This window comes from Orycteropus afer, unplaced genomic scaffold (genome assembly GCF_000298275.1).
Source record: "Orycteropus afer afer isolate SDZICR_OR568_19922 unplaced genomic scaffold, OryAfe1.0 scaffold00137, whole genome shotgun sequence".
Taxonomy (NCBI): Eukaryota; Metazoa; Chordata; class Mammalia; order Tubulidentata; family Orycteropodidae; genus Orycteropus; species Orycteropus afer.
The window spans coordinates 5,376,449-5,402,888 of record NW_006921724.1 but is presented as its reverse complement, the minus strand read 5'-3'; the positions used below and the strand labels follow the sequence as shown (position 1 = coordinate 5,402,888).

At 35.3% G+C, this 26,440-nt stretch overlaps 1 protein-coding gene across 1 annotated transcript in view; it reads left to right on the top strand.

Moving 5' to 3' along the window:
* The window catches only part of BRWD1 (bromodomain and WD repeat domain containing 1), a 197,153-nt gene that overhangs the window by 93,550 nt on the left and 77,163 nt on the right, over positions 1–26,440 (top strand). The window contains exons 19-27 of the mRNA XM_007945551.2: positions 1,579–1,762; positions 2,591–2,684; positions 7,302–7,433; positions 12,143–12,231; positions 17,940–18,132; positions 22,574–22,699; positions 22,802–22,909; positions 25,137–25,261; positions 25,935–26,017. Of these exons, the coding sequence (XP_007943742.2) occupies positions 1,579–1,762; positions 2,591–2,684; positions 7,302–7,433; positions 12,143–12,231; positions 17,940–18,132; positions 22,574–22,699; positions 22,802–22,909; positions 25,137–25,261; positions 25,935–26,017 (1,134 nt within the window). The remainder of the gene's footprint in view (positions 1–1,578; positions 1,763–2,590; positions 2,685–7,301; positions 7,434–12,142; positions 12,232–17,939; positions 18,133–22,573; positions 22,700–22,801; positions 22,910–25,136; positions 25,262–25,934; positions 26,018–26,440) is intronic.

Below are 26,440 nucleotides of genomic sequence, written 5' to 3'. Positions count from 1 at the left end.
TCAACGAGATGGATTGACACGGTGGCTGCAATGATGGGCTCAAGTATAGCAGGGATTGTGGGGCTGGCGTGGGATCGGGCAGTGTTTCATTCTGCTGTGCATGGGGTCCCTATGAGTCGGAAACGATTCGACGGCACTTAACAACAACAGCAACAACGAATCCAGGAAAATTGGAACTTATCAAAGAAGAAATGGAATACATGAAGATTTATATCCTGGTCCTTAATGATCTGAAATGGACTGGTATTGGTTATTTTGAATCATTCAGTCTCATATTGTTAGAAATTACATTAATTTACAGTTTTTCCTTTTTTACAGATTCATAGCACTCCCTTGTCTGGTACAACCTGTCTATAATTAATCTGTTGGACATTTAATTTATATCTTTACTTCACTATTACAAATAATGCTGTGACAGGTAACTTTGTACTCGTTTTCACATTGTTGGAGAATAACAATATGACTTAATCAGTTAAATTTAAAATTTTAAATTTTCAGTTCAGCGTACTTTTCTTAAAAATCAATATAAATATTTAGGTTAATATGGGCTTTTGATGCCATTTCTTTTAAGCAAAGTGTAGTGTGTGCTGTAATGTGAATTGGTTCACAGATGATTTGTAAATAAATAGAAGAATGCAGAAATTAAGTTCACTATTATGTGAATTTTTTTCTCCGGGAAAGTAGAACTTGAAACAGCTAGAGCAGAATTTTAGGGCCTCCAATAGGAAAAGATAGACCCTTCAGCTTCTCTGCTGTTTTAGAACACCATTCACCCTGTATTTTAAGAAAATGAGCACTCTGCCTGGCCTTCCTTCCTAGAGGCACATCTTTAGCCTTTAGTTTCAAGCCAGTGGAAAATTGCATTGCCTCCTGTGTCTACCTGTATGGTAGCCTCAAATGGCCACTATCTTCTATATTGCGCCATCACCTACCCATCCTGCTCTATTCACATGCTGCCTGTATATGTCCATGTGTGATTTTATTTTTGTTATTATTATTTTTTTTTAATTTGTGATTTGGATGAAAGTTTACAGAGCAAATTCATGTTCCATTCGATAGTCCATAAACATTCTGTTTTGTGACACTGACTGCAATCCCCATATTTTTGTGAGTTTTTAATAATCTCCTTTGGCAGTTGCTGGCCTGGGTGGGTGGCTCATTTTATGCAACCAGTTGTTAGAACTCTGGTTATAAAGCCACCTTGGTTTTGAGAAGTCTTACTTCAGTGCTCCTTTTCCCTCCAGGTGTATTTTTGGTATGTACTTTTGAAGAAAATAAGGATTATAGTAATGCAAATATGGCATTTTAACAGAAAATGCCTGTAGATTTTGAAGTCTCAGAGTCTAATCAATACTGAAATTGAGGCTAATAGTTATATTAATGTTGGCTTAGTATTCTACATTTTGCCCTATTAATCTCAGTCACATTAAATTTTTTTTTCAAAGATTTTTCAGTAGATCTTTCTTTCATTGTTTTATTTTTGGCATGTGCTTTAGTAGGAGGAATATATGTTTGCTACATATTAAATGATACTAGGTTGAAAGTTGTTTTGAAGTTATTTTTGATCATTGTTTTTAGGTTTTAGAAGACTAAGCTCAGATATCCAGTCACCTCCAAATATTGGTTTGCGTCGTAGTGGACAAGTTGAAGGGGTTCGTCAAATGCATCAAAATGCTCCACGTAGCCAAATTGCTACAGAACGTGACCTACAAGCTTGGAAACGTAGAGTGGTTGTACCAGAGGTACCACTAGGCATATTTAGGTTTGTTTTAGGATATCTATTTTTATTGTTTATGTGTTAAAAAAATACATGAGTGTGGCTATGTATACATTCTTTATTCCATTACTTGTGTAAATAATCATTAATGTATTTCAGTAGTGGGTAGAAAACTTTTATTTGTGGTAGGAAAATATCTAAATTATTTTTTAACTTTCTACTATGATAGATTTTTTAATACCTAATCTTGTGTCATCTATACCAATACCTATTTTTTTTGCCTTCAGTATTGTTTAGAAAGAAATCTCAGACATAATATAATTTCATTCAAAAGTATTTCAGTATGTATTCCTATAAGCTAAAGAATTGTTAAAAAAAAAAATGTAACCACAGTACCATTATCCTACCTTAAAAAAATAAATAATTCTTCAATATATGTAAATATCCAGTGTTTAAATTTCTACTTTTCCCAGATGATACAGTGTTTTCAATTTTTTGCAAGACTATTTCATAGATCTAGGAGCTCTGGTAGCGTAGTGCCTAAGGCACTTGACTGCTAACCAGAAGGCTGGCGGTTCAAACTCACCAGCCACTCCTGGGAAGGAAGGTTGGGCATTCCTACTTCCGTAGTGATACTGCCTCGGAAACCCAAGGAGGGGTCACTATGAGTCGGAGCCGACTCAATGGCAAATAACAACAACAATAACAACATTTCATAGATGTTCTAAGTCTATCACGAGGCACATAATATCTAGTCTCTCTTTCAGTATTATTCTTCATTAGTAGTTATAAAATAGTGATATTTTAACTCTAGCAAGTCTTCATTTGTTATCTTGGGTTCTTCTTACAAAGGAAATTTGTCCACATTTTTAGGAAATTGGAAGACTTCAGAATAGAGAAAGGTGAAGAGGAAAGAAATCTTTATATAATGGGAAGAAAAAGGAAGTCTGTCCAACTCTCACAGAAGGTAACCTAAAACTAGATTTTCTTAGGAATAGCAAGTTAGAAAATTGAAATTTAATGTCATAGGAAAGTTAAACATTATATATAAGTACTTTGTTTAATTTTAAATTTTGGGCAGTTTCATGAGTTTTCTTTGATTTGTGAAAATATTAGTAGCTTTCACATAGGTATAGAATATTTTATACTTAAGGTCCTCTGGGATTTAAAATAGTAGAGTTAAGCTTATACGGCTATTAGGGAAAACTTGAGAAAATGTCTGATGCCTAGTAGTGCTAATGGATTCTAGAAAATTACTGTGTATTACTCAAGGAACTCTGGTGGTATAGTGATTAAAGCATTCATCTGCTATTCAAAAGGTCAGTCATTCAACCCACCAGGTGCTCTGTGGCAGAAAGATGAATCATTCTGCTTCTATAAGATTTACAGCCTTGGAATCTCTATGGGACATTTCTACTCTGTCCTATAGGGTGGTTAGGAGTTGGAATTGACTCGATAGCAATGGGTTTGGGTTTAATGACCACTCTGCTCAACACCTGGAATATTTCTAGCACATTAAAAGCACTTTGTGCATTACCTATCATTATTCTCTTCTTTCTCCTACAGATAACCAATATCTTCAGTTTTAAATTCATCAACTAGCTTTTTCTATTTTTTATCTAAATCATACATTCCATTGGGAGCAATATTGCCCTCCACCTGTTGAAATTGGTTCTTTCAGGGAGGGAAAAAAAAGTCATAGATGTTACCATACTTTGTAGCCCTTCAAAGTGTGACTCTTTCTGTCATTATTCATTGTAGTCAGTATGATTCTGATTCATAGCAACCCTTTGGACAGAGTGGAACTGTCCCATAGAATTTGCACAGCTGAAATCTTTCTGGAAGCAGACTGCCACATTGTTCTCCTGCGGAGAGGCTGGTATGTTTGAACTGCCAACATTTTAATTACCAACTGAGTGCTTAACCACTGTGCCACCAGTTGGTATTTAATTTTGCTGTTTGGGTTTTCTTGGCCATCAGGGAACTACATGACATTAAGTTCGTGGAAGATACACAGTATATAAGTGAGATCAGTGCTACAAAACTGGCAGTGGATGATTTTTATTGGAGAAATTGCTCTCAGTTTATTGTTTGGTCTCAAATTCATATTGTGAGATGTGACCTGCCTATTATCTCTTGATTACCATTGACTGTCTTTAGTGCTTTTGTATGTGACATGGGCTTTGAGAATTAAATTTTTTTACTCATTTCTACTTTTCAGACATCGTTAATTATGTCAAGTGCTGAAAAGAAAACATTTCTGACTATCTGGATGAAAATCTAGCAGCTGTATTTCCCAAACAAAATTTCTTAAAATTTAAAAGTTCACTAAAAGTTTTAAAAATTATAATGTATCTTTTCATTTGTTTCACTTTTGCTGGAAAAAAGAAAAGTTTGGAAAACCTTTTAAAATCCTTGAATTGTTGTTGTTATGTGCCGTTGAATACATTGCTATTATTATGTATTCATGTAAACTAATTTACATATGTATTCATGTAAGCAAACAAATTACATTAAATGTTATTCAACAAATAATTGTAAAGTTAAATGTTAATAGCTTTAAGAATTTTAGTTTAATTTTTAACTTAAAACATTTTAATCATTCTTAACCTTGTATTGAGAAAAAGATTAAGTTTTGTACTTTCCATGTTTAAAGTACAGGTATACATATAATACATAAGCATATATAGTATATCTGTAGTATCAGTATTTCATTTAGGGAACAATTAGGAAAAAGTCTGAAAAAGTCTCTTTCATAAAGTGGAAATAATGAAAAAATATTTGAGAAACCCTGATTTAAATAAGTTTATACAATGTATATTCTTTTATGTCTGGCTTTGATTTTTCAACCTTGTGAGATTTAGCTATATTCTAGTGAGTAGTTCATTTGTTTTCTTGTTGTGCAGTATTCCATTAATGAACATACTGATGTTTATCAATCTATTATTTAAAGATTTTGGGTTGTTTTTATATTTTGGCTATTAAGAATAATACTGTTTTCAGTATTTTTGTATATATTTCTGAGTGTATTTGTATACACTTGTTTGGGATATATGCGTTGGAATGAAATTGTTGGGTCATAGGAAATTTGTATATTCTGCTTTAGTAGCTAATACCAAATAGAGTTCAAAGCGATTGCACTGCTCTCAATAATGAGATGTGTGTTAACATCTCTTATTGTGTCTGTTGTTGTTGTTTGCCATCGAGTTGGCCCCGACTCATAGTGACCCCTCCTAGGGTTTCTGAGGCAGTATCACTACGGAAGTAGGATTGCCCAACCTTCCTTCCGAGGAGTGGCTGGTGGGTTTGAACCGCCAGCCTTCTGGTGAGCAGTCAAGTGCCTTAGGCACTATATTTGTAATTCTACTTACTGTGTAAATTTTTGCTTTATGTGCTTTGAGGCCAAGTTATTTGGTGTATAAACATTTAGAATTTTCCTTTTTCTTAATTTCATTGAACCTTTTCATCATTATGAATTGTTACCCTTTGTCTCTTAGTGCTTTTTTCTTTATACTCTTTTATGTTAAGATAATTGTGCTAGCTTTCTTTTAGTTTGTGTAGTATATTTTTCCATTCTTTCTTTTCTGTCTCTCCCTTCTCCCTTTGAGACTTCAGTTGAGTCTTTCTGTTTTTGACTGTTCTCCTAAAAATTCAGTTCATTATTTCTCTTTAGTTATGTGTAATCTACTGTTAGTTACACTACTGAGTTCTTAATTTTAGTTAGTGATTTATTTTAGTTTCTTGAATTTGTTTGGTTATGCATTTCCTGTTTTCTGCTGACATTCTCATCGTTTTAATTCCTTGAAAATCAACCATAGTTATTTTTAGAAGCCCATTTTGGCTATTTTGTTATTTTATCATCTCCATTGCTGTGGGTGTGTTTCTGTTGTCTATTGATTTTTCTTATTTTTACAATCATGTTTTCTTTGTTGCTTGATATGTTGATAGAATGTTAACTTTTAGAGGGGATTTGAAGCTTAAGATTTTATTACCTTCCTCAGATTTACATTTGTTTCAGGCAGTTTGCTACGGCTACTGTCAGAATTTATATTGCCTTTCATTCAAAGAAAGATTGGCTTTTGTCCTTTGAAATTACTGTTCTATCTGTAGTTCACCTGTAGTCCTAGGCTGCTCTGAATTCTAATTTTTGGTAGCCTAACTTGTCTGTCTCTTTATTGCTTATTTTTAAACCTCTTAGCTTCCTTTTTCAGAATAGAATCCGTCTTGTTGTTAGTTGCTGTCGAGTCATTTTCTGCCACATGGCAACTTCATGTGTGCAGAGTGGAACTGTTTTTGAAGCAGATTGTCAGGTGTTAGGTCTGTCTTCCAAGGTGGTTCTGTGTAAATTGAACTGCCAACTTTTCAGCTAATGGTGGTTGAGTGCTTAAGCAAGTTCATGGCCACCTAGTGTTCTTTTCTGTTTATCTTCCTTTTCCTGTTTTGGTGTCATAAGGCTTCATAGCTTTGTTAGTTACCTATATCCTTCAACTTGATTTTTAAAAATGATGTTTTGCTAGATTGTCTTGTTCCTCTTTGTTGTAGTTTTGGTTCACTTGTATTAACCCATTACTATTCATGGAACAAGGAGCTTACGTGGCACATTGGTTAAGGTGTTCAGCTCCTAACCAAAGGTCATTGGTTCAAATTCACCAGCTGCTCTGTGGGAGAAACATGAGGCAGTCTGCTTCTGTGAAGATTTACAGCATTGAAACTGTATGGGGTGGTTCTTAATCTGTCCTGTGGGGTTACTGTGAATCACAGTTGATACAACAGCAGTGCGTTTTGGTTTGGTAGGTGTCATGGAGCACATTGTTTGGAGTTTTGCTTTAACAAAAATGAGTTGTGACAAGTTAATGAAAGCACATGTCATTTAAAAATCATCCGGTAATGTGTTAAAATAACAAAAAAGTTAAATACTCATCAAACAGGTGGTACTCAAGAGAAAATTGACCTGTGGATTAGCTTAAGGAATATACTTTTCATTGCTTGTTATTACATATGACTTTGATGTTCAGAAAATTGTGTACACCCCCGCCCCCTTTATCAAATTATACCAACCTAACCTTTTCTTTGACTGGTTTAAAACGATTATTTAAATGACCTGGTTTGATAATGACATTTAAAAAAATGGTGCTAACAATAACAAATCATCTAAAATTTTAAAACCTGGAAATTATTAGAGTTGATATTTAATTATTTCAGATAATACTATCTTTGTATATAAGTGATATATTCTGGAAGGTTACTGTATTAGAATATAGAAATACATATTTTTTAGTTTTATAATTTACATTTTCTAAGTGATATATTTTTATGGTTATTGTTATTTTCTCTCATTCATGGTAAACCAATTAAACTTAGAAAAGATTGGGAAAATGGTTATCTGATGTGACTTTTCTCATACCTTCTAATTAATTTAAAAATACAGCAAGTTTGATTTGATAGTATTGGGTGGAAGTATTATTTGTTCAGAGACTTTTTCTTTAGGCCTTTGTTTAGGCTAACATTCTTTTGGGAACTTAATAGGATACCCATTTTGTTGCATATTGGCCTTAATTTTAATCCACATATTTCTTTATTTTAGTCTGATTCAGTAGCTTTGACATCACAGTCTAGGCAGAGAACATGTAGGCGTAAATTTCCAAATTATGGGAGAAGAAATCTTGGACGGCTTGAGTCCTCCTCTGGAGATGAATCTTCAAGCTCTGTAAGATGTGTAAGTGGTACCATATTGAAATATATAAAATAATATTAAATTTGTTTTAATTCTTTGAGTCTAAAGTGAAATTATTAAAAAATATATTGTTTTGTAGAGATTAAAAATACCATTTCAAATTTTGAGTTTTTTAACAAAATAATTTAACAGCTTACTGAGATGGTTTATATAATATAGAAGTCACTAATTGAAGTGTATAATTTAATGGTTTTTAATATATTTACAGAGTTGTTCAGTTGTTACCACTGTCTAATTTCAGAATGTTTTCATTACCCTCAAAAGAAACTCCACACCCATTAGCAGTCAGTCCTCATTGCCCCCTTCCATCCAACCTTGCAACCTTTTTTGTCTGTATAGATCTGTTGGACATTTAAAATGGAATCATACAATATGTGATTTTTTTAGTGTTTGGTGCCTTTGATTTAGAATGTTTTCAAGGTTCATCCATGTTTTTGTAGGATGTATCAATACTACTTTCTTTTTTATTGACTAATAATACTTCATTTCATTATGTCACTCTATGCATTGTATTTCATTTTCTTTTATCCATTCATCAGTTGGTAGGCATATGGTTTGTTTCCAATTTGGGGCTATTATGAATGGTTGCTGCTATGAACATTTGTACAAATATAAAAGTTTTTGTGTGGATATATTTTTATTTTTATAGAGTATATTCCTAGGAGTAGAATTGCTGAGTCATATGATAATCCTGTGTTTAACTGTTAAGGAACTTCCAGGCTGTTTTCCAGTGTGGCTGTACCATTTTATATACCAGTGGTATATGCAAATTTTGATTTATCCACATCATCCCCAACACTTGTTGGTCTCTGCTTTTTTTTTTATTATAGTCATTCTAATGTGTGTGTGCAGTGGTATTGAATTGAGGTTTTGATTTGAGTTTTTATAATAAATAACGATATCTAACAAATAATGATTTTATGTGCTTATTGGCTGTTTGTATGTCTTTGCAGAAATGTCTACTCAAATTTGTTGCCCAATTCTCAATTCAGTTATTTGTGTTTTTATTAAGTTGAAAGAGTTCTTTATATATTTTGGGTTCAGTTTCTTTATCAGATATATGATTTGCAAATATTTTCTCCCATTCTGTGGGTTGTCTTTGTTTTCTTGATGGTATTCTTTGAAGCATAGAATTTTAAATTTTAATGAAGTACAATTTATCAGTTTTTCCTTAGTTGCTTATGCTCTTGCAGTCACATTTAAACAGGTATTGCCTGATTCCCTTGTTTGACTTTCAGTAATCATATGTAAATTACTGGTCTTTATTTTGACTTTATTTTGAAAAGAACATTTAGAATTTAATATTACCCACTGCCGTCGAGTCGATTCTGACTCATAGCGACCCTATAGGATAGAGTAGAACTGCCCCTGTAGGGTTTCCAAGGTTGTAAATCTTTACAGAAGTAGACAGCTTCATCTTTCTCTTGTGGAGTGGCTTTTGGACTTGAGCCACTGACCTTTTGGATAGCAGCCTAATGCATTAATCACTATATCACCAGAGCTCCAACGGAATTTAATATTAGAATGTCATATTTTCTAATTCACTAGTATGTTGAGGAATGAAATATTCTATATGGATGAACAGTTCACTTAAATCCTTTATAAAACGTTAAGATAGTGGTTAAACCTGGGCCATTTGTGTACCCCCTCATTGTCTCTACCTATACGTGTAAAAAGTAAATAATAATAGTATGCCTTTCAGAGGTGTTGTGAGAATGAATTTACTTGTTAATGTAAAGTATGTTCATCATTGCCTGTTGTTAGGTGTGTCAAGTCTCTTCTGACTCATAGTGACCCAGTGTACAACAGAACAAAAACACTGCCTAGTCCTATGCCATCCCCGCAGTCTTTACTATGTTTGGGCTCAATGTTGCAGCCTCTTTGTCTCCCCAGTTGTTTTTTGAGTGCCTTATAACCTTAAGAGACTCATCTTCTGGCACTATATTTTTTTGAGAAGTAGATCCCCAGGTCCTTCTTCTTAGTCTGTCATAGTCTAGAAATTCTGCTGCAACCTCTCCATTGTGGATGACCCTGCTGTTGCATCTCAGAACTTTCAACTGCTCCCAGTAATTCTGAGTGCCAGCATTCACATTATTTTTCATTAATGCCACTGTGTACTTCTCAAATCATTTCTTAATTTTACTCACTGAGGATATGGTCTTTAGGGACTCTTTATGATAAACCTTGTTAGTGGATCAGCTTGCTTCCACCACCCCCTTCCCCATCAATATAAATCCATAAAAAAAACTGTGGGTCATTTTTCTGTATTTCTGAATCCTACTCAACTTAGGCATTAAGCGTCAGCCCTTCCCTCCTTGTGGCTGACTACTCAATCTCAAGTCATCCTTTTCATTCTTTTGTAGATTTACCATGCATCTAGAATTTGCTCATCTGCACATTCTCTTTAAGGTACATTTTTGTTTTGAAGCTTTTATAACCTGCAGGTAAATGATTTGGATACTTATGAGTATAATAGAAAAAATACTAAGTCTTGGTCTTGAAATCTAGCTAGATGCTGTTACTTATCATCTCTGACTTTTAAGATCTCTGAGCCTCAGTTTCACTGTTTCTGAAGAGGGGACAATGTAATTCTCCTCACAGGTCATTCTGAAAATATATTAAGAATTTATGTGAAGCTTATTTGTGAAGTTTTTATAGATGTATGTAATGTACATGATAGTTTGCAAAACATTTTTACTTTATTTGATTTTAATGCATGTGATCTCCATAGCAAACCCTTGTTAGCCTACCATATTGCATTCCCTTTTACAGATGAGCAAAATGCAACTCAGATGTTAAATGGCTTATCCAGAGGCTTACATGGAGGAAAGACTGGAAGCCGAATCACAACTTTAAGGCCTAGTATTGTCTAGTATAATATTACTCCCTCTAAAAGCCTATCTTGTCTCTGTGACATGGCTACATATGATTTTTCTTTTTTTTTCCCCTGAATCTTTACACTGGCCTTTTTTTTTTTTTCCTTCTTCTTCTTTTAAAGGTTCTATAGCTTCCAAATCTGGTAGCATAGTGGCTAATGCACTTGACTGCTAACTGGAAGGCTGGCGGTTCAAACCCACCAGCCACTCCTTGGAAGGAAGATGGGGCGATCTACTTCCGTAGTGATGTTGCCTCGGAAACCCAAGGAGGGGTCGCTATGAGTCGGGTCCGACTCGACAGCACATAACAACAACAACAACATAGCTTCCAAATGGGAGCTCTGGTAATGTAGTGCCTAAGGCACTTGATTGCTAACCAGAAGGCTGGCGGTTTAAACCCACCAGCCACTCCTCAGAAGGAAGATGGGGCAATCTGCTTCCCTAGTGATACTGCCTCAGAAACCCAAGGAAGGGGTCGCTATGAGTTGGGTCCGACTCAGTGGCACATAAGAACAACAACATAGCTTACAATGTGTGATTTAAGGAATTGGGTAATTAAATTAGCAAAGAGTCACAGACTTTGGCTTTCAGAGGGAATTGTGTGAGTATATAAGTGTATATATGAGTAAAGTTCGTATAGTTGTAAAGAAAAATTACCTTATTTTTGTTGTTGAGAATGTATGCAGTGCATCATACACTAGTTCAAAAATTTCTCCATGTACAATTCATTGATTATGTTGTCTGAATTGTGCAACCATTTTCACCTTCCTTTTCTAAGTTATTCCCCCCTCCATTAAAATAAACTTATTGCCCCTTAAGTTTCCTATTTACTGTTGCGAGTTACTGTTGTGAATTTGATGCCATATGGGTAGATCTTAAAAGAGCACACTGCTGAAGACAGACATTCTTTACTAGTTAAGCTAAAGTATTCTTGGTTTGAAGAAGACTTTGGGGGGTATTTTTGGTTTAAGGTTTAGATTATTTCAGGGCCGTTGTTTTGGGTTCATCTAGCCTCCAAGCTCCAGATATTCTGGATTCCATGAGAATTTTAAATTGTCAGCATTTTCGTCGTCTTGATCAGGATACCTCTGTAGAGTCTTTGTGGCAACAGCTTTTTAAATATAATACCAAAAACATGATCAATGAATGCAAAAATTGGTAAGATGAGCTTCATTAAAATTAAAGATTTGTGTACTGTGAGAGACGCTGTTAATAGAGAAAAGATAAGTCATGGACTGAGAGAAATATTTGTGAAACATGTTTGATAAAGGACTTGTATATCGAGTATACAGAACACTCTTCAATTTACCAATAAGAAAAAAAGCAAACCAGTTAAAAATGGGCTTAAGATCTGAATAGACACCTCGCCAAAGAAGATACACAAATGGCAAATAAGTATGTGAGAAGATAACACAAAATCACGTGTCATTAGGGAATTGCAAATTAAACCAACTATGAGATAAGCACTACATACCTATTAGAATGATTAAAATCCAAAACACTGACAGTACCTATATTGTGTTTTTAGGTTCACTAAGAGAAGGGATTATCTTATACTTTGTTTTGCTGACAGTGGTGCTGTTAAGTCTCACAAATACTTTCTGTTGCTTTCGACCTTTATGAGAGAAAGAGTTTAGTAAAGGAAGTTTACTTTGTTTTAAATTTATCTAAGCATGTTTATTACTTTGTTACCATACTTAGTTGTTATAGAGCATTGAATCATATGATTAGGGTAACAATGTGAGATTTTTCTTAATTTGCCTTATTTAACCTAAGAGATCAGGATGATTTTTTTTTTCTCCTCTCACAAACTAGGAGACTTCATGTGATCAAAGTGAAGGTTCTTCTGAAGAAGAAGAATGGAAAAGTGATAGAAAAAGTGAAAGTGACAGTGAAAGTTCAAGGTATATTGTGTTTTTCTTTTCTTTCTTTTTTTTTAAAATTATTTTTCTCTTTTTTTAAATTATGACTTGGGTGAAAGTTTACAAGGAAATTCCATATAGCAGTTTATACATACTTCATTTCATGATATTGACTGCAATCCCCATAATGTAATAGTGCTCTTCCCACTTCCTCCCTGTGATTACCTTTTCCCTGTGTCCTTCTTTGCTATGCAGTCCTGCCCTCTGAGCTATCGCCTTGTGCAAATACTACCCTTCTGATAGATTGTTCTAAGGAGTGTACATGGTGTAAATGTTCACCTTATGTGCCTGTCTGTTGTTTGGCTGGAAGTCATGGGAGTGAGTTCAGGTCTGGGCCCGAAGGTGACTAGGGGCCATCGTCTTGAGGATTACACCAGTCTCTATCAGACCAGTAAGCTTGATCTTTTTTATGATTTTGAGTTTTGTTCAACATTTTTTTCTTAGTCTGTCGAGGATCTCCTGCATTGATTACTTTCTGAGTAGTTGACAGTGGTAGCCACATACCATCTAGTTCTGGTCTCATGGTTATATAGAGTGAGGTTCACATGGTCCAGTAGTCCCTTGGACTAATTGTGTCCATGCATCTTTGGTCATCTTTGCTGCAGTGGAGAAGAGACCAGTTGTTGTCTCTAGATGGCCACTTGCAAGCTTTTAGGACCCCAGTGGCTACTGACCAAAGTAGGATGTAGAATAAATAATGTTTTTTGTATAGTCCATTGTGCCAATTGAGCATGATGTCCCTGGGACCATGGTCCCTGAACCCATGGTCCCTGAACCCATGGTCCCAGCAACTCACTCCCTCAGGGTGATTGGCTGTGGCTAAGAAGTTATCATAACTTTTCCCTCTGTTAGCTCTATTTATATGGACATTCTTATTCACATACAAATAAGTATGTAGAAATACTTTTTGCAAAACTTACATATGGTCATGAGTATATTCCCTTTTGCCTAGACATACCTGATCATTCAGCCTGTCTACCAATGTGTTCACCTGTTAATGTTTGTTATTACTGATAATGCAACATTGTGTATATAAAAGTGTTTATTTTTGTTTTCCATACCTCTTGTGCACCTTTCTTTGTCTTCCTTTTCTTTAGTATTAATTGTGTTGAGCACTCGCTTTTGGTATATTGTCTTTAATTCACCCCAATCCGTACTTGTCTCCTACCTGTGTAGCAATTTTCCCTCCCCTCTCTTCCTATCCCTGCTAACTAACAAAGAAAATTTCCTTCCATATGTAAATCATATGTATATGGTTTTTAATTGCTTTGTGCTCTTCAAGTATTTTAGTCATAGAATTGGCTAGAACCTTTTATGGATGGCATTTAATATGGAAGAGTGTGCAACTATGGAACAAATTACCATTGAATTTTTAGTGGATTTAAAAGGAGAAAACTGGCTCAGTAGCTGTTTCTATAGAAACTACTTGGCGATTTTTAGCTGACTGTTAATGTTTGAGGAGCTCTGGTGGCATAGTGGGTAAGGTGACCAGAAAGGTAGAAGGTCAGCTGCTCAAACCCATCATCTGTTTCTCGGGTAGAAGATGTGGCAATCTACTTCAGTAAAGATTTACAGCATTGGAAAACCAGTGGAGGTTACTATGAGTTGGAATCAACTCAATGGCAGTGAGTGTTTTTTTTTTTTTTTTTTTTGTATAAGCATTAGAGCCAGCAGTATAAAAAGTGAACTAGACATAGCAGTTTACTCTTGGTCTCCATTTTTTTAAAAAAAGTAGTATTCAAAGTATATGTGATAATGTTACCATATTTATTGTTAATTGTTGCATGTTCTGCAGTTTGTTTAGTTCTGAGACTTAAATACCATGGGATCAGAAAGCCAATATATGTTCCTCATCTTTGTGAATGTCACCTTCATCTCTGAGTCAAGCCAGTGACCTGGTCATCATTCTTCTTCCTCTCTGTGTACAACCTGTCCATCACTACATCTAGAAAGTTCTGTTTCCTAAATATCACTCAAATTGTGTTATTTCTATGACCTTGATATTTTCCTTGTTCAAACACCACCATATTATATTCCCTGTTTCTTTTGTCTTTTTTTCTCCCATTATAATTAGCTGCTCCTGCAGGTTTTAGAAAACCAATTTGTACATTGTCTTTTCATTCAGGTTTTCTTGAATTTATTATACAAACCTCCTGCTGTTTCAAGAAGCTTTTTTTCTTTTTAAAATAATAAATATCTTTTGGAAGTGTGTGTGGTGTGTTTAAGAGGTGAGAGATAGATGTGTGATGGAAGCAGGGCCAAGGATGTCGTCCCCAGTGGAATCCTTTATCGTACTTTTCTGGGTGTAAAGCTAGTAGTGGACCAAAGGTTTGTTTTCTATTTTCTTTATCTAATTACCTCTTTGACTCAGATTTTGCTACAGATTGTCAGTGGGACTAGTCCCTTTCTTGGTTCCTCTGTTCGTTGAATCAAAGAGAATCCTCTTCATTTGGAGAGAAGTTCGATTCCTTTATAGTATTCTGTTTGATATGCCTCTGCATCCTTTGGGCTTCTCAGTGTGTTCACTGATGAATTGTCATTCTTATTCATATTTTGGCTTTCTACAAATTAAGGCTTACTCTTAGGCTTCGGCATAATCTTTGTTCTTTTGTAAATTTGTGCTTTATTTTCTGAAAGGAAAATTGTTCATTGGCTCTAGATTTTGTCTCCATCAGGTCTCATTTATTTTATGTTACAGAAAAAAAATTCCTCAGGCTTAACATCCTTTCTAAATTTCCAAGGTTAGTTTCTTCTTTTTTTTTAAAATTTTTATTTTTTAAATTTATTTCATTGAAATATAATTATGTACAGTGAAATACACAAAACTAAAGTGACATGGGTCAATGCTTTTTTTTTTTTTTTTTCAATGCTTTCTCCCCCACCCCTTCCACCCCTGGCAACCAACAAGGATAGTTTCCCTCTATATATAAACCTTTCCTTGACCCTCCATAACAACAAACTAACACTATATTTGTCCTTCTATGATTGATTTATGTCACTGAGCATAATATCCTCCAAGTTCATCCGTGTTATGTGGTGTTTTGTAGACTCTACATTCTTTAGTGCTGCCTAGCATTCCATTATGTGTATATACCATAGTTTGGTCATCCACTCTTCTGCTATAAATCTTAGAGGATAAGTCCCTCGCCAGGTATGTAATTATCAGCAAATAAGAAAATTTGTTGCTGTCATTTCTGTTATGTGCTTTTTCATGGTGTTGATTTCTTTGTTCTGTATAATTTTCTATGCTGAGCTTGTTTTGTTTATGAATTGTGTTATCACTTTCTTCATTGCTATGGTTTTAGTATTTGTTGAATATTTATGCTGGTCCTCTTTTTTGATGTGAAGGTTTATCATTTTTCTTTGAGGTTACCCTGTGATTTATAGTTTTCTTCCCAAGTTTAGAACAGTCTGTTCTATCTTGTAGTTGGCTTGACTTCCCTCCATCTGGAAGTTCTGTAATGATACAGTTTTTCCCTCTTTTTTGGTTTGTAGTTGTCCTCATTTGTCAATTGATGTCTCTGGTTCCCTGTTTACAATCTTGTAGGCTTCTTTACTTTGGATAATTCCATAGCTGTATTGGTTTCTGGGTTATATCATCATGTGTGTTAATGGTCAGTTGTTGTTGGCTGTTGCTTCTCTGTCCAAAGGGCACCCTTTAGCATCTCTTGTAAGGTTGGTCTGGTTTTAACAAATTCCCTTAATTTCTGCTTATCTGGAAATGTTCTAATTTCACCATCATATTTGAGGGACAATTTTGCTGGGTACATAATTCTTGGTTGGAAGTTTTTCTCTTTCAGGGTTTTATATATACCATCCCATTGTCTTCTCATCTGCATGGTTTCTGTTGAGAAATCTGAGCTTAGTCTTATTGGTTGCTCTTGTAGGTAACTTTTCTTTTTTCCCACCCATGCTGCTCTCATGATTCTTCTTTGTTTTTGTTTTTGGTAAGTTTGATGGTGATATGTCTTGGTGATTTTCTTTTGGGGTCTATCCTGTTTGGGGTTCATTGGACTTCTGAATGGATATATTCTCATCTTTTATCATACCAGGAAAATACTCTTCCAACAAATCTTCGACAGTTTTCTCTGTGGTTTTCTTTTTCTCTTCCTCTTCTGGAATTCTGGTTACACATAGGTTATTCCTTTTGATGGTATCCCACATGAACCTTAGGCTTTCTTCATTTTGTTTTGATCTTTTTTCTCATTGATGCCTTTTCAAAGACGTGTTCAGGTATTTGCCTTCAATCTCCCTAATTCTGTCTTCTGTTGAGTCAGTTCTGCTACTTTGTCCATTCAGTGTCTTACCTATTTCTGAAAATTTAGTATTAATCTTCTGGATTTCTATATGTAGATTTTGTATAATTTCTAATTTTTCATATACGTTTGTCATTTTGTTCTTGTATTGTCTTTTGAAATTGTTCTAGGGTTTTGTCTGTGTTTTTCATGATCTGTCTCTCAATTCATTGAAGATACATAAATATAATTCTTTTGAATTCCTTATCGGGGAGTTCCGATGCTGCATCTTCCTCAGGGATGTGTTTTAGGTCTGTATCCTGGTCCCTTGTTTCTCCTGCTTTATCTTGTTTCTTTGTGTGGACTGTGATTCTCTATTGTCTCCAAGGCATTGTGATGTTTTTGTGTTTATATTTAATTGGTGATTGTATGTTGGAGTGACTTGCCCACAATTTTCATTTTCTTTTTTGTTTGTATGTTATCTATGCAAGCAGGGTGCTGTGCTCTTTTAGTCACTAGTTGACAGCACTTAACACACTAACCACCTGTCTCCTTTCCTGTTGTCAGCCTCTCGTATGTCCCTGCTGACCTTGGCAAACAGCCTATTCTTAGGTCCCTGGAATTCAAATGAAAATGCTATCACTTTAAAATACAAAATGGTTGCCACTTGTAAAGATTCAAAATGGCTACACCCTTGGTCACTTTAAATATCCAAAATGGCCACCACTAGTAAGCATTCAAAATGGCTGTGCCCTCCGTCACTTTAAATATCCAAAATGGCCACTGCTTGTAAACATCCAAAGCGGTACACCCTCGGTCACTTTAAATATCCAAAATGGCTGCTGTGTGTAAACAATCAAAATGGCTGCACCCTCTGGACAGCGGCAAGTCAGTAGCTCAAGTTGTCTCCCTGCTTGCTGTTTCCCTTCCTAGTCATAGGCCACCAGCTCAGTTGTCCCTGCAGCCCTTGGTGATCAAGATTGATCTTTAGGTCAGTTCTTAGGTCCCAGCACCACTTGAAAATATTCAGGCTATTGGTCCCATTAGAGTAGCTGACAGTCCACAGCTCTGACCATCTCTGTACTCACTGTTTTAATTCAGGTTTTTCCACTAGTTGGTGCCTAATCCACTTCTGCTTAGTTCCTTTCAAAGCTCAGGGCTCCAGCATTATCTTCTGTATCTTTCTCAATTTGTTTTTCTTGTCTTCGTTGAAGAAGGTCTGTGTCGCTTGTCTGCCTATTCCTCCATCTTACCCTGGAAGTTCTTCTCCTTTTTTTTTTAAAATGATCTTTGCTCATTTCATTGGTAGTGAGAACAGGTTGTTAAGTTGAATCTTCTTTGGATCTTTCCTTCCCTTTTCATGCTATTCCTTCCTTCCTTTAAGATTGTATGATTAACTTGCTATTTGTGCTTAGATACTTGTTCCATATAATTTAAAACATTGTCCTTTTCTAGTGACTCTTCATCTAGATATTCTGATTGGACAGCTGATGCAGGCATCAATCTGCAGCCTCCTTTACGAGCATCATCTCGTCGACGAATAACCCGATTTTGCACTAGTAGTTCAGAGGATGAAATGTCCACTGAGAATTTATCTCCTCCAAAAAGAAGACGAAAGAGAAAGAAAGAAAGAAAGCCTAAAAAAGAGGTAAGACAAATATATCTTTAAGAATACATCCATTTACACGTTTATATAATTGTACTTTTTCTTTAACAATTGTTTTCTTTAACAATGTTATAATGCCAGCAAGAGTCAGATGTAAAATGGAAAGTGTTTCAGTAAAAGCTACTTGTTTTTAACAGTCTTTACCTCCATTGTGATGAGTTAGTGGGGTTGGCAGTCATTTTTTCCTAATCTGAAAATTAAAGGGAAAGCTCTCTTTTCCTGAGAATCCCATATAGCTCTGATTTTTTTTTCCTGTCAATTTCAACGCCAGAACTACATTTCAAGTCATTTTAAGGCAATTTCCACTTGTTTTGTCTGTTTTATCATTTTCATTTTACATGTTTATTCTTTCCTCCTGATCGTAATATCTTCCCTATTTCTTCATCACATGTACAGTAGATCACATGTATATGTGATGTGTAGGTTGTTGTCTTTATTTAAAGATATTAAGTCTTTGTATTAGTTATCTATTGCTGTGTAACAAGTAACTCTGAAACTCAACTGCTTTAGATAACAAACATTTGTTATATTGAGTTTTGGTGGGTCAGAAATTTGGGAGTAGCTTAGCTAGGTGCTTTAGACTCAGGCTCTAATGAGCTTGCAGTCATGATGAGGTCTGCTGTTGTAGTCATCTGAAGGCTTGACTGGAGATGGCTGATTTTCCCAGGCTCGCTCATGCAGCTTTTGGCTAGTTTCCTCAGTTCCTTGCCTCATGGGCCTGTCCGTAAGGCTGCTTAAGTGTCCTCGTGGCATGGTAGCTGACTTCCTCCTCAATGAGTGAGCAAGGAGTAAGTCCAATTGTCTTTAATGACTTAGTCTTGGAAGTGCCACATTGTTTCTTTCGCTTTATTCTGTTTGTTAGAAGTGATTCACTACATCTAGCCCTGACTGAAGGGTGAATAATTAGGCTTCACAACTTAAAGAAACCACCACATGTTTCTCTGTCTCACTTTGGTGGCTGGAGTGTTGGCTGTGAGGCTGGAGGCTATGCCACGGGTATTTCAAATATGAGCAGGGTGACCCATGGTGGACAGGTTTCAGTGGAGCTTCCAGATTAAGACAGACTCAGAAGAAGGAGGGATCCATCCACTTCTCAAAGAATTGGCCAGTGAAAACATTATGAGTAGCAGTGAAACACTACCTGATATATTACTAGAAATCTTTATGAATAGTCTTGAAACATTGTCCCACATAGTGCTGGAAGATGAGCCCCTCAGGTCAGAAGACACTCAAAATATTACTGGGAAAGAGCTGCCTCCTGAGAGTAGAGTCATCCCTAATGATGTGGATGGAGTAAAGCTTTTGGGACCTTCATTTGCTGATGTGGCATGACTCAAAATGGGAAGAAACAGCTCCAAACATCTATTTATAATTGGAACATAGAATGTATATATGAAGTATGAATCTAGGAAAATTGGTAGTTGTCAAAAATGAAATGGAACGCGTAAAGATCAATATCCTAGGCATTTAGTGAGCTGAAATGGACAGGTTTTGGCCATTTTGAATCAGACAGTCATATGATCTACTATGCCAGGAATGACAAATTGTAGAGGAATGGTACAGCATTCATTATCACAAAGAATGTTTCAAGATCTATCCTGAAATACAGTACTGTCAGTGATAGGATGATAGTCATACACCTGCACGGAAGACCACTTAATACTACTATTATGCAGATTTATACACCAACCACGAAAGCCAAAGTTGAAGAAATTGAAGATTTTTACCACCTTCTGTAGTCTGAAATTGACCAAACATGCAAACAAGATGTGTTTGATTATCACTGGTGACTGGAATGCAAAAGTTGGAAACAAAGAAGAATTACTGGTAGTTGGAAAATTTGCCCTTGATGACAGAAATAATGCTGGAGATCACATGACAGAATTTTGCAACACCAGTGACTTATTCATTGCAAATACCTTTTTGCAATTGGATTGTCTACGTCTGTGGAATGAAGCAATAGAGAAGCTCAATATCTTCATGCACAACAAGGCCAGGAGCTGCCTGGAACAAACCATCAGTTGCTCATATGCAAGTTCATGTTGAAGTTGAAGGCAATTAAAACAATTCCATGAGAGCCAAAATAGGACCTTGGTTATATCCCTCCTGAATTTAGAGACCATTTAAAGAACAGATTTGATGCATTGTACATCAGTGACCGAAAACCAGAGAAATAGTGGGATGATATCAAGAACATGATCCATGAAGAAATCAAAAGGTCATTAAAAGGACAACAAAGGAAGAAAAAACCAAAAGGAATGTCAGAAGGAACTCTGAAATTTGTCCTTGAGTGGCGAGTAACTGAAGGAAATGGAAGAAACGATAAGATAAAAGATTTGGACACAAGATTTCAAAGAGAAGCTTGAGAAGATGGAAGGAATACACAGAGTGACTGTACCAAAAATAATTGGTTGATGTTCATCTATTTTAGGAGGTGGCATATGATGAAAAACCAATGGTATTGAAGGAAGAAGTTGAAGATCCACTGCACGAACTGGCAAAGAAAAAGGCTCCATGAATTGATGAAATACCATTGAGATATTTCAATAAACATATGCCAACGCTGGAGGCACTCAGTCATCTATGCTAAGAAATTTGGAATACAACTAACTACCTGGTCATCTGACTAGAAGAGATCCACATTTGTACCCATTCCAAAGAAAAGTGATTCTAGAGAACATGGAAATGATCAAACAATGTCATTAATATCACACGTGAGTAAAATGTTGCTGAAGATAATTACAAAATGGTTGCAGCAGTATATTGACAACTTCTAGAAATGTAAGCTGGATTCAGAAGAGGACGTGGAATGAGGGATATCATTGCTGATGTCAGATGGATCTTGGCTGAAAGCAAAGAACACTAGAAAGATGTTTACTTGTGCTTTTATTGACTGTGCAAAAGAACATTCGATTGTGTGGATTATAACAAATTATGGATAACACTGAGAAGAATGGGAATTCCAGAACACTTTATTGTGCTCATCAGGAACCTGTATGAAGACTGGGAGGCTGTTGTTCAAAGAGAACAAGGGGATACTATGTGATATAGAATCAGGAAGGGAGTGTATCAGGGTTGTAGCCTTTCACCATACTTATTCAATCTGTAGGCTGGTGATTCAGTCTCACCAGCCACTTTTTAGAAGGAAAACTGAGCAATCTACTTCTGTAGAGATACTGCCTCAGAAACCCAAGGAGGAGTCCTTATGAGTCAAAACTGACTCAGCAGCAGTGAGTTTGGCTTTTATTCAATTTGTATGCTGAACAAATAATCTGAGAAGCTGGACTGTGTGAAGAAGAACATGGCATCAGGATTGGAGGAAGATTCATTAACATCCTGCCATATGCAGATAACACAACTGTACTTGCTGAAAGTGAGGATTAGTTAGATCACTTACTGATGAAGATGAAAGATGTCAGTCTGCAGTATGGATTACAGCTCAACATAAAGGAAATGAAAATCCTCACAATTGGCCAGTAAGCAGCATGACAATAAATGGAGAAAAGATTGAAGTTGTTAAAGATTTCATACTACTTGGCTTGACAATCAACATCAAAGGAAGCAGCAGTCAAGACATCAAAAGATGTAATGCACTAGGCAAATCTGCTGCAAAAGATCTCTTTCTAGTGCTGAAGAGAAAAGATGTCTCTTTGAAGACTAAGGTGTGCCTAACCCAAGCCATGGTATTTTCAGTTGCCTTATATGCATGTGAGAGCTGGACAATGTAAAGGAAGACCGAAGAAGAGTCAATGCTTTTGAGTTGTGGTGTTGATGTAGAGTACTGTAAATACTGTGGACTACTAAAAGAACTAACAAATATGTCCTGGAAGAAGTGTAGCCAGAATGCTCCTTGGAAGTGAGAATGGCCAGACTTCCTCTCACTTACTTGGTCATGTTGTCAGAAGGGACCACTCCCTGGAGAAGGATATCATGCTTTTTAAATTGAGGGGTCAGAGAAAAAGGGGGAGGCCCTCAACGGGATGGATTGACACGATGGCTGCAATAATAGGCTCAGGTATAGCAAGGATTGTGAGGCTGGCACAGGATTGGGCAGTGTTTTGTTCTGTTGTACATGGGGTCACTATGCATTGGAGTCGACTTGTCGGGATATCACAACAGCAACAACTTGAAGAGGAGAAGAATATCAGGGAATTTGAGGACATCTTTTAAAGTGTGATGAAGAAATTTAGTAGATGATGCTAACAGAGTGCTAGGTTGATTTACAATTTTTTTTTTTTTAACAGATATATTCCTGTGCATGTTAATTGACCAAATATGTACAGTATGCTGTTCAAAAACAATAATTAGATTAACATGTCAAGTAATAGTCATTCTGAATGGTGAAGTTTCTTTTGTTTTTCAGTCAAGCAGTGCGCATTGTCTCTTGTTATTGTATAGATCATTGTTCTCTTTCCCTTGGCAGAATCTGAGGAGGATGACACCAGCAGAGCTTGCAAACATGGAACATTTATATGAGTTTCATCCTCCAGTTTGGATAACTGACACCACACTTCGAAGGTCTCCTTTTGTTCCTCAGATGGGTGATGAGGTGAGAGTAATAAAATAAAAATATTTAACATGGATTATAAAATAAAATTCTCATTGCTTTGAGCTTTTTATTAATTTTCAAAAGTTTGCTTCTCTTTTGTAGGTAATATATTTTCGACAGGGTCATGAAGCTTATATTGAGGCAGTCAGAAGAAATAACATTTATGAGCTGAATCCTAATAAGGAGCCATGGAGAAAAATGGATCTCAGGGTAAGATGGTGGTATTAAGGTATTATATATTTAACACATATGTATATAGAGAAATTATTTATGAAACCATGCAAAAACATACTGGGAGCGTATTTCAGGACTTTCCATTAGTTTCCTACCAAGTCTTTTTTAGTTTTTTTGTTCTCTTGACTGTTAAACTTTAAGATCTACTAATAAGCAGTCTTCATGTACTGCTCATTAGCCTGTAACAACCCAGAGTCTGTGTGGGAAGCAGCTTGGCAAAATATATCAATAATTTAAAAAATATATTTCCAACACAGATTTGAAAAAAACACAAATTGGAACAAAAAATTTAACCTTATTCAAAATGAAATGTGGAAATAACTTTAACACCCCATTCTCAACCAATTTTGTTAAACTTTATTTTTAATTTAAAGAAAGATAATATATACCATGTTTAAGCAAGTAGCATAGATTTTAGTTTATTAAACATTATTCAGATGCTGATAAGGTTGCTTTGAAGGAGTTGGCAATAGAAATTGAAAGAAAAATATTTAGATACTTTAAATCAGTGATTCTATTTCTGCTAATTTAGGAAATAACCAGAAATACATGCAAATTTATGGGCCAAAACTGTTTCTTCTCATTGTATGTAAAAACAAAAACTTTGGGGGGGGGGACCCAAATATCTCATGGTAGGAAATGAATGAATCAGATCATGGTACAATTACACCATGGACCACTATGTTCAGCTGGCCATGCAGTTGACACTCTTTCAGAATATTTGTTGAATGAATGAGGGGTAGATTTTCACAGTGTGTTAGGAAAAATGGGATGTGAAATGCTGTTTGTATTTATGAAGACAGATTTTAAAAGATATACTTAGTCATAAAACCAAAAGAAATAGTAAAGAGTTTTAACAGTGGTTATCTGTGTAATAGCATTAGATGTGATTTTTATTTTCTTGTTTACATTTTTATTTAATGTTTTAAATACTTTCAATTACTGTTGAAGAAAACCCACTGCCATTGAGTCGATTCCAACCCACAGTGACCCTCATTGGTTTTCCAAGGCAGTAAATCTTTATAGAAATAAATAGCATTATTTTCCTTCCACTGAGTGACAGGTGGGTTTGAACCACCAAGCTTCTGGTTAGCAGTCAGATTCCTTCTTAGTCTTTGTGCCACTAGAGCAGTTACTGTTAGGAAATGAAAAGAATACCAGTCATTTTACCAAAGATAGCTATTTTTAATTTTTAATGCTTATATGTAGCTCATTGGCTGTACTTTATGAATGTACTTTCAAAGATTTATTAAAACATCTGTTTCCCTTACAATTGTGTAACTAAGTACTTGGCACTTTGCTACATTATAATTACATTTTTGTGAAATGAATAAATAAATATATATCATTGATTGTATTTCAAGGATCAAGGAAAGATATTAAGAGGAAGGTTAATTATGGCATATCCATTTATTTAATAGATAGTCCATCAGGTTGGGAACTTCCAAAATGAGGATTTTATGCTATTTAGTGTCATCCCTACTGCCTAAAACAGGTCAGGACACATAGTAGATCCTCAAATATTTATTGAATATGTTAGTAGAGGGAGCTCTGGTGGCGTAGTGCCCAAGGCATTTGACTGATAAGCATAAGGCTGGTGGTTCAAATCCACCATCCACTTCTTGGAAGGAAGATGGGGCAGTCTACTTCCATAGCGATACTGCCTTGGAATCCCAGGGAGGGTTCATTAAGAGTCGGATTCAACTTGAAGGCAATGAGTTTGGTTTTTTGGTTTTCATGTTAGTAGAAATTTTAATAACTTTGAAGAATACTTATGGATAAATAAAATATTTATTGTATTTGCTTGTATATTGTAATATGAAACTTTTTAAATTAAAAAATATTCAAAAGAAGAGAAGAAAGCCAGGAGGCAGTATATCAGAATGTTAATACTGGTTTTCCTTGGATATCAAGTTGACTGGTGATTTGTGTTTTCTGTTTTATACCTTCATGGTGTATTTTCTAAAGTGAATATATTCCTTATATTAGAAGCAGTATTAAATGTCTGTCTTCCAAAAGATGTGGAGATTAACTAAGCAAAAAATGATTGTAATTAATGGTATATGAAACTTGTCTCTTGGTTTATATGACTAAATTGAAAATTGCCTTAATTTGTTAATATGTGGAAAATTATAGTCTTGAATAATTGCTTTATTTTAGCCATTTTAAACATTTGTTTTTTTCAAAACTGTCTGTTACAAAGGATCAAGAACTAGTCAAAATAGTTGGAATACGGTATGAGGTTGGGCCCCCTACACTGTGTTGTCTCAAATTAGCCTTTATTGATCCAGCGACTGGCAAACTCATGGACAAATCTTTCTCTATTAGGTATGTTGTTTTTGTTTTTAATGAAGTTACCAAACTTTCTATTTTCCATCTTGTTGATAAGTGTGCTCTTTCCATTTGGCTACAGGATAAATAGGTGAGCACTGTGGACAGTGGAAGGTGTGGATTGAGTTTCTGATGGAAACTCTTCTAGAAGTAAAAATAGAGATACTATAGCAACGATAGGAAAAATATTCCTTATCATATTTTTTTAATACATTTTCCATGCCACTTCAATATGTGAAGAATTCTGACCATTAGGGGAAGTTGGTCTTGCCTTTGTGTTTGAGAAAATGTTAAAATACGTAGTTTGCTAAACTGTTGTTATACCTCATATAGTAACCAAATGCCATGTGTGGGTATTGTGCCCTTTAAATGTGGCTGATGCAAATTGTAAGTAAACACGTTAGATTTTGAAGAGTTAGTTTACTAAAATAATGAAGAGGTTATGATTAAATATTTTATATTGATTATATATTGAATTGGTAATATTTTGGATATCTTGGGTTAAATAAAATATTAACATAATTTAATTTCACTAGTTTTCTTTTTAAATGTGGCTAATAGAAAATTAGAAGTTATATATGTGACTCCTATTGTATCTCTTTTGGCCAGTGTTGTCTAGACTGTTACCTGCTTAAACATTGATTTTAATAATCTTTTTGTTTTTGCTTAGATATCATGATATGCCAGATGTTATTGATTTTCTGGTATTGCGTCAATTTTATGATGAAGCAAGACAGAGGAATTGGAAGTCATGTAAGTCTCTTCTGATTGGCTTTTATATATCCTTAAAATTAATCTCTTATTGCTCAACTCTTTGGTGGGGACACTATTCATTATGGTGTATGCAAATATGTAAATTCTGGGAAGATGAAGTATTAGGTGACTGATAAGTGGATTTTACTTAGGGATCAGTACTTTCTCCTTTCTTAGTAGGCTTTTTACAAACAGCGTTTCTTTTGTTTTTCTGGTACAGATGTTTAGAAAGAATTGCTTTTTTTTACTCACTGACGTTAGGTTACACTAGACTTAACTCATTTCAGACTTAGTCTGTACTGCATTATCCTTGTTACTATCTTTTTTTTTTTTTTTTTTTATTAGGATTTGGGTGAAGATTTACAGAGTAAATTCACTTTTCATACAGCAGTTCACATACACTTTGTCTCATGTCATTGACCA